The 8478-nt window shown below is 34.6% G+C and overlaps 1 protein-coding gene across 1 annotated transcript; it reads left to right on the top strand.

The window, feature by feature from the left end:
* Positions 1–4540: 4540 nt before the first annotated feature.
* Positions 4541–6794, top strand: LOC103962667 (WAT1-related protein At5g64700-like). Its single transcript, XM_048566761.1, has 5 exons — positions 4541–4698; positions 4781–5285; positions 5380–5538; positions 5785–5936; positions 6065–6794. Exons 1-5 carry the CDS (start codon positions 4550–4552, stop codon positions 6099–6101), a joined length of 1002 nt encoding a protein of 333 aa, XP_048422718.1. The 5' UTR covers positions 4541–4549; the 3' UTR covers positions 6102–6794.
* Positions 6795–8478: the final 1684 nt, after the last annotated feature.

The following is an 8478-nucleotide window of genomic DNA, read 5'->3' as shown; positions in this document are numbered from 1 at the left end:
AAATAATGTAGTTACGTTAAGTTTCATAAACAGCGTAATAAGTTTCATAAAAGTTTACACAATCACATTCCTAATCTAATAGGACTGCAACAATATTTAAATTGTTGATTGTTTTTTACAGTTACACTTCATTCTTCTCACTAAATTTCCTTTTTTTTTGGATTTTCTTTTTTAAAAATATGATCTTTTAGTGGATGCAGAAAGATAACTGTTTGGATTATTAATATCACGTTCAGATTTTTACGGTTAGTGAAAATATTGCTTGAAGTTTATAAAGTCTCTAGAAACTATGACTCATATTTTAGTTAACCGTAAACATCAGAACATGATATCAATGATTTGAACTACTCATTTTTCTGAATCCGCTAAAAGATCATGTTTTCAAAAATGAAATTCAGTAGAAAGAATAGAGCGCAAACGACAATTGACAGTTAAATATAAATCTAGGGTTTATGAATTATGGTGTCAAATTTTGGAGTTGACCTCTTTAAGAATGTTGTAAAGCTTGTGATTATGAGTGTTTGTATATTTTTCACACTTCTACATTCATTGTTATGATTTTTTTATTAATTTTGCACTCAATCAATAAATAGTATTCATGCTGATTTGGAGGGTTTTAAAAACTTAAACGACGATGTTATCATCGTTTAAGCGTAGATAATGCAATCACGAGCGTGTGTATATTCTTTCTACATTTTTCACTTACTTTAATTATTACGAATATTTATTTATTTTGAACACCCCTAAAAACAAGGTTCACGAGACTTATAGGGTTTTAGAAGTACACACTTGTAAATTAATTATTATGAATTTTTAATGTGCTTTGGTATTTTAATGTACTTTGGAATTTTATAATCTCACTTATGTGGGATTAAATACTATGGCTAGCTGTTGTAGCAAGATTTTTTTAGTAGTTTAAAATTATCAAACTAACTTTTTTCTTGTAGGGTTTACACGTGTTACCTATGAATAAACCTGTTAAGAACCTAAACCTTAAACCTTGACCCAATAACGACCCAAGTAGTTAACGTGTTGACCCGAAACTCTTTAATTATTTCGTATTGTTTCAGATCAGGGTAACTGGTCATGTAAAAAATCGTTAGGTCATATTTGTGTTCTCTGCACATTTTTACTGAATAATTCCTTTTTGTTTTTCCTTTGTTGGTGATATAAGAAATATTTGAATCTGTAACAAAGTCGGGTCTTCATCCGATCCTTTTGCAATAGGGTGTTGTGATCTCGGTATTAGCCTGCTACCTGCAAGCATGGTGCATCAGTCACAAGGGACCAGGACCAGTTTATGCAGCTATGTTCGACCAGTTCAAGTCATCACTGTGGGAATGCTTTCGCCAGTTGCTTTTGCAGAGCGACTTCACTTAGGCAGGTAAACTGAAGAAGACAAACACCCTTTTCCCTTTCCATCTTACTGTTTTTACCTTCGTTGGTGCTGTCAGAGTAGTTCATCCTCAAAAATCTAAAGTAGGTTTTGTGTGCAGCTTGATTGGAGCACTTCTCATTATTGTGGGATTTTACTGTGTGCTGTGGGGGGAAAGAGGAAAGACGGTCTTGTTGCTGAACACGCAGAGATTGAAAAAGTGACGCTCGACGATAATAAAGTGGTGGAGATTTACCTGAATGATATTTCAGTAGTCAACCCTGTCACTAGAGAAAGGACATGATCTTGGAGAACAATTTTTTGTCTTCCGGGCGGATCAGAAAGAACAGTTGACGTAAGAAAAATTGTGTTGGAAAATTTAGGTTTATTTTAATGTTATAGTTTTTTGGGTCTAACGTCTTAGTATTAGGGTTTTGTTTTGTTGCCTATTAGGTTTAGATTAGTTTTCTGTATACATAATGCTTTGTAACCGAATAAGAAGTTAGTCACAATGTAATTCTTTGAATTATGTGGCTGTCTTGGTAAATTTGTAATTTTGTAGTACTACTTTGTTTCCAATAATTTCTAGTTTTGTAATATGTTTATTCTTCCGTTCGTTACGTGTGCTCGAATTTTCAATTAATTGTGTTTCATCATGATACAGAACATCAATTACAGATAAATTGCATTTAAGATATTCAAATCCCTGATATAAGTTTACAGGAGTAATCGCTCACCGCCTAACTATTAAACGATTTCCATTGATGGTTTGAGTTCCAACAATCCATATGAACTTATTCAGGCTTCAGTTGTATAATGAACTGGAATTATTTTGATCTTCGGGTGGATTCCATGAGCAGCACAGAAATCTACCACTTCTTTACGCATCTTCGCTTGGCTTCTTGCACTGCCGGAATGGTTTTCATATCTTCCAAAAAGGTCGATGCATGGTTATAGTTTCAGCTTCCCATTTGATTTCATTGCCAATTTGTATGCGACTTACCCGATCCACATACCCACGCACTACAGAAAAAACTATGAAGTGTAAACATAAATAAAAATAAATAAATAAATAAATCAGATTTTGAAATCAAGAACTACATTAAAAGTCAAACAAATCAGCAAAGAGATAAAAAAAAGTGTAAAGTTTGTTTTGATATTTACTAAAATAAAGGCAATGAGTTTGATAATAAATAAAGGGTGAAATGCTGATTTAGTATCTGACCTATCATTTAAGTGAAAATTAGATGCCTAAATTATTATTTTTGGGTAAAATAAGTCCCTAAATTCATTAAAAATTAATAATTTCATCATATTATTATTCAAAGCTATTTTAACCAATTTTTCGTCAACTTAAGTCACTTGATACACTTTAGAGTGTAAACCGTTTTTTTCTCGCCTATAAGCACTTAACATTTCATATAGGTTGCAAATCTAACATTTAACTTACTCTCCAAAGTTAACTCCATACACTATTTCTCTATAAAAATTTACCAATCTACCCTCCAATGTATATCATATGTGAGTAACGTGACTTAAATTGACAGAAATTGAATATAGTAGCTTTGAATTTGACATTAGGGATGTAATTGGCAGATTTTTATAATTCAAGGACTGATTTTTTTGAAAAAGAAAAAAATTAGGGACCTAATTTTCACTCAAGTCAAGGACTAAATTGGCAGTTCACCCATAAATTAATACCGATAATTCCTGGAAAAAAAAAATGCTCCATAAGGGCAAATTGAGAAATCAATATATAGCGCATGTGATCCAACATCCTAGCTAGTGGATAGGGTGTTGAGTTTTCACCTATGCTCATAAATCGTACCGGATAGGTTTCATTCATGAAATTCACTTTCAACATGCCTTGGTAGTGAAATGGTAGATACGCGAGACTTAGAATCTTGTGCTAAAGAGCATGGAGATTCGAGTCCTCTTTAAGGCATAATATTGAATATTGGGAATGCTCATTGACTTGGAATAAGTGCGGCAACGGATCACTAATCTTGGTCATCTTCTTTATCTAATAAATGGGGAGTCTGAATTGAAATCGGCCGCCCTGCATCCACCCTCGAGTATATGCTTAACTGCTAAGCCTACATTACATGCAGTACTACATAAAATTACTACTGAAAAATATGTAAAAGATCGTTTGGCCATGCGAACTATACGTAATAATTATGACCCATTCCTTTAGCCATTTTAGCTAACACAGGATCGTTCAAGTCAGGTTTTTCTGTTATTAGGATAGGTGAATTATTCTAGATCCATCCCCCTAAAGAACCAAACATGATAATTTTTCACCATCTAGCTCAAGCACGAATCAAATGGATCCATATAAAGAAATCGATATGTTATATATCCATATCCACACATATATGAATGATTCAATGTGTTCAAAACTTCCCCCTCTGCTAAATTATTGTAATAGTTTCAAACGCTCCTACTCTCCTTAATAATAATAAATTAAAAAGAAAAGATATGAATTGATAGCATTTTGAGTTTAAATATCTAAAAATGACATGTAGATAGCTTAAATTCAATTATGCTGATGTGGCCTCAAATTAAAGCACCTTAATTAAAAGTTCAAAAACTTTAATCAAAAGTTAGAATACCCTAGATGTATAGCAAAAGATTGTTAAGGTGGAGTGATGGATACTAATTTCTCCTATTTCGTAATTGTAGATAACCAATTTGTGAATTATAAAAAGAATCTTAAAAATTCGTTTGTTTTTTGTTTCAATCCTGTATTTAAGGTGAAGTTGTGCTAACAATATTGAACTATTCATTAAATTGATACAATGTGAAAGTTTCTTCTCACGACTCACATATCACTGTGTCACTTAACCAGAGATGCTAACTAGGATATATCTCTGATTTGTAGGTATATATCTCTTGATTACATGTTCGAATATCATCAAATCTGAATTAGGACACCACTCCACCAAAAGTAACTTCCACTAATAAATTTCAAATACCTTCAAAGTTGAGATCTATATTCCGCCATTCAAGGAAGATGTCAGGTTCTTTGGTAAACTGATTGTGGATTCCACTAGCTAATGCATGAACTCAAAAGAAGCGGCTGAGGTTGATCCTTCACAGTTATAAAAGCCCCATTTAAACTTGAAGCATATTATGCACATTTCAATTTAGCACAAGAAGATTTTCAAATCCATGGAAGGATGCACTCATTACTTGGCAATGGTACTGGTTCAGCTTATAAAATTGTCCCTTCAGGACGGACTCAATCAGATTGTCTTCGTGGTTTACAGGCATGTTCTTGCGATGGTTTTGATCGGACCATTTGCCTATGTGCTTGAAAGGAAAGCATTCTTGCCGTTTTTCAGACTTTCTTATTGTACAAGATACAGCTGAAACTAATTCGGTAGTGGATGTGCTGAGCAGGACGCAGAGGCCTTCTCTCTCGTTTTCAGTAGCTGCAAATATTTTCCTGCTTGCGTTGTTAGGGCCTACCATCTATCTGAATGTATACTTCGCTGGTTTAGCATACACTTCTGCAACAGTTGCAAGTGCCTTGAGCAATGTTATCCCCGCTTTGACGTTTCTGATGGCAGTACTTCTTGGGTATATACTATGGTTTACTTTGATTTCTTCTACGGTTTCCTGCTCTGTAATTTTCTTACTGCTATTCAGGATGGAGAAATTGAAGATTAGAAGCACTCGAGGCCAAGCGAAGGTGGCTGGTACAGTCTTCTGCATTGGCGGTTCTCTTATTTTCACATTCTGGAAAGGAGGATACCTGTTTAAAGATGTGGAAAAGCCACTGATAAGTGTTTACAACGCAAAGGGGTCTGTTGGCCAGATCAAGCATGTTCAGGAAAACTGGATCAAGGGTTCTGCTCTTATTCTGATTAGCCACATTGCGTGTAGTGCGTGGCTAATCCTCCAGGTGATTAGAAACTCAATTTAAGATGGCACCGTTTATACAAATATAATGTCAAAACTTAGTTATATGTTCAACTTTGGCCTTTTTTGCTCCACAGGCTGTGGTGTCCATAGTCTACCCTGCTCCATTGTCACTAACCACCATCATGTGCTTTTTTGCATCACTGCAATCTTCTTTCCTTGCCTTGTTTTTCGCAAGAAATCCAAGTTCATGGAGACTGGAGTGGAACCTGCAGCTGTTTACCATCGTCTACTTCGTGAGCGTTTTCTTCTTCATATCTTAATTATCTTATAAGATACGTTCAATAACATAAAATGCGAAAAATAACATGATGCTACATTGCTGTTGCAAGAACAATTTCTATAATCTTTACAATCATATTTGTTTTCTGCATATCTTAAAACATAATCCATTAATTTAATTTTGTTCTTCCATGTTATTGGGATAAGATATATTTGAATCTGTAAAACGTTCGAGTCTTCATCCAGTCCTTTTGCAATAGGGAGTTCTGACCACAGCATTAGTCTATTACCTGCAAACATGGAGCATCAGTCACAAGAGACCAGTTTTTGCAGCTATGTTTAGTCCACTTCAAGTCATTATAGTGGCAGCGTTTTCGGCAATTGCTTTCGCTGAGCGACTTCATTATGGCAGGTAACTGAAGAACACAAACACTTTCTTCCCTTTCCATCTTACTGCTTTCACATATGGCAATTAATTCCTTCGTCAGTGCTACCAGAGTAGTTCTTCCTCAGAAATCTAAACTGTTTTTTTGTGTACAGCTTGATTGGAGCACTTCTCATTATTGTGGGACTTTAATGTGTGCTGTGGGGAAAGAGGAAAGACGATCTTGCTGCTGAACACGTAGAGATGTAAAATGTGACGCTGGACGAGAATAAAATGGTGGAGATTTCCATGAATGATATCTCAGTAGTCAATCCTGCCACACCAGAGAAGTAACATGATCATGGAGACAAGTTTTTTTTTTTTTTTTGGGGTCAGATCTTAAAGAACTGTTGATGTAAGAAAAGTTGTGTTTTATCATTATGCAGAAAGTCGGAGAAAATCTTTCTTATTCATATAATCTCTAGTTCCAACACAATCCATATGAACTTAATAGTACACATCAACAAGAGAAATCCTTTGCTTTCCGGCATAGTTTTTCAGTAGCCTCTCAACAGCTTCATTTGCAACTGAGTTTGAATTATTTCGATCACCGGATGGTTTCCATGAGCGGCACAGAAATCTATCAATTCCTTTGTGTTTCCTTTGTTCTGCTTACTGCACTGCCGGAAATTGTTTTCAGACCTACCAAAAAGGTCGATGCACGGTGTTCACTACCCAAGAATTTGGCCTTCATGTTTCCCCTAACATGGTTACTGTATACCCCATTATAATCCAAGCAGTCGGTTAGCTAATGTAGCTACGTTCACTTAACAAGTGAAATATCTAACTAATTACCTCGGTCCCTTTGTTTAAAGTGAGAATTGTCATGACAATTATTCATTTCATTGGCACAATATAAAAGTTTTTTCTCACTGTGCCACTTAATGAGAAAGATAGTAAGAACGCTATATATCTTTAATCTGTACGTGTATCTCTTGATTACGTGTTGGAATCTTCTCAGTCTAGATATAACCATTGAAATTATTTACCACTAATAAATTTAAATGCCCCAAATAGGAAGATGTCGTGGTTCTTTTGTGTATTGGTAAACTGATGGTGAATTCCACTAGCTAAACCATAAGATGTGTTGTCATGCACGAACTCATAAGAATTGGCTGGGAGCCTGGCATTGATCCTTTACAGTTATAAAACCCCCATTAAAGACGTCTAATTTAAACTACATTCCAAAACTATCTCACTCACTGAGTGTGATTTGTGGAGGGGCTGTCGCAGGTGAGACTGGATGATAAGACCGGCAGGTGGGGGTGGAGGGGAGAGATGGAGATGGAGGATGAGAATCTGTAAGATACGGAGTTAGTCTAAGGAGAAATGATTTTAATTATTGTAAAAAGAATAAAAACTAAAATAAATATGCTGATTTATTAAATTATGCGACATGAACATGTCATATGTCACATCAGATGATTTAGGAAATACAACATAAAACATCTCTAAAGGAATACTCTATAAAGAAATAACATCTTAAAGTCATAACGTATGATAAGACCAAAAAAAGTTATAACTTATTGAGACCAATTATGTATAGGAAAGAACTCCACATTGTGATAAGTTATAATTTTTCTTGATCTCATCTTACTTATCCACATACTAATAATTGTCAATCAGTACAAAAATATGCAATAGCTTTTTTTGATAAAGCCCCGGCACAAGGGAAATTTTTATTGATAACGAAAAATGAACTTACATCTAGTCAGGAGACATAAATTTTACCTTTCAAAAAACAGGATGGGGATTATCTCCCCTCCCCTCCTTTCACATTTTTTTTCCTTCTTATTTCTCTCTCTCTACAAAGATTAAATCTTGAACATTCAAAGAGGGAAGGAACAGAAGGGAAAAATAGAGGAGAGAGAATCCTTGTTCCATAAAACAAGAAAAAAAAGGCGAAAAAGTAAATGAAAAAAGAAAATGGGACATCAACATTATCCATCTAGGAACGAAAACAAAGAAAATAAGGAAAAAAAGGGTGGACATGAAAAGCAAAATCACACATAAAAGTTTATGATAAACTAAAATATTTCTCAAAAGTTGTTTTTATAACAAACAATATTATTTACACTAACTGAGTGAGAGAGTGGGCTAAGCCTCATAATAAGCCAGTAATAATATAGTTCAAACTCATCTTTGGCAAGAATCGAACCTAAGATCTCTCGCTTACAAGTTGATACCACATCTTTGAGCTTGCGTGTATTTATGTGCAAAAAATAATATTCATTAAGGATAAATAAGTCAATAAATAATTATTTTTAACTACACCTCTATTAAATAATGGAAAGGGATCCTTTCTGGATCCCTTCCTCTTAATCTACCAAATCAGGGAATCTGTGCCATTGAAAATTGATCCAACGGCTAAAGTTATTATAACTTTTAAAGTGGGTCCTTGTATGTAGCCGTTGAATCAAATTTCAATGACACGGATTCCTTAATTTGGTGGATTAAGAGAAAAGGATCTGGAGAGGATCCATTTCCTTAAATAATAACCTCCCTAAAGCTATAAAATTGATTTATTCCC

This window comes from the organism of the source record quoted next, unplaced genomic scaffold, assembly GCF_019419815.1.
Source record: "Pyrus x bretschneideri cultivar Hongxiangsu unplaced genomic scaffold, Pyrus_bretschneideri_v1 Contig42, whole genome shotgun sequence".
Lineage (NCBI taxonomy): Eukaryota > Viridiplantae > Streptophyta > Magnoliopsida > Rosales > Rosaceae > Pyrus > Pyrus x bretschneideri.
The sequence above is the reverse complement of the archived record's forward strand: the minus strand, read 5'-3'. Positions and strand labels throughout refer to the sequence as shown.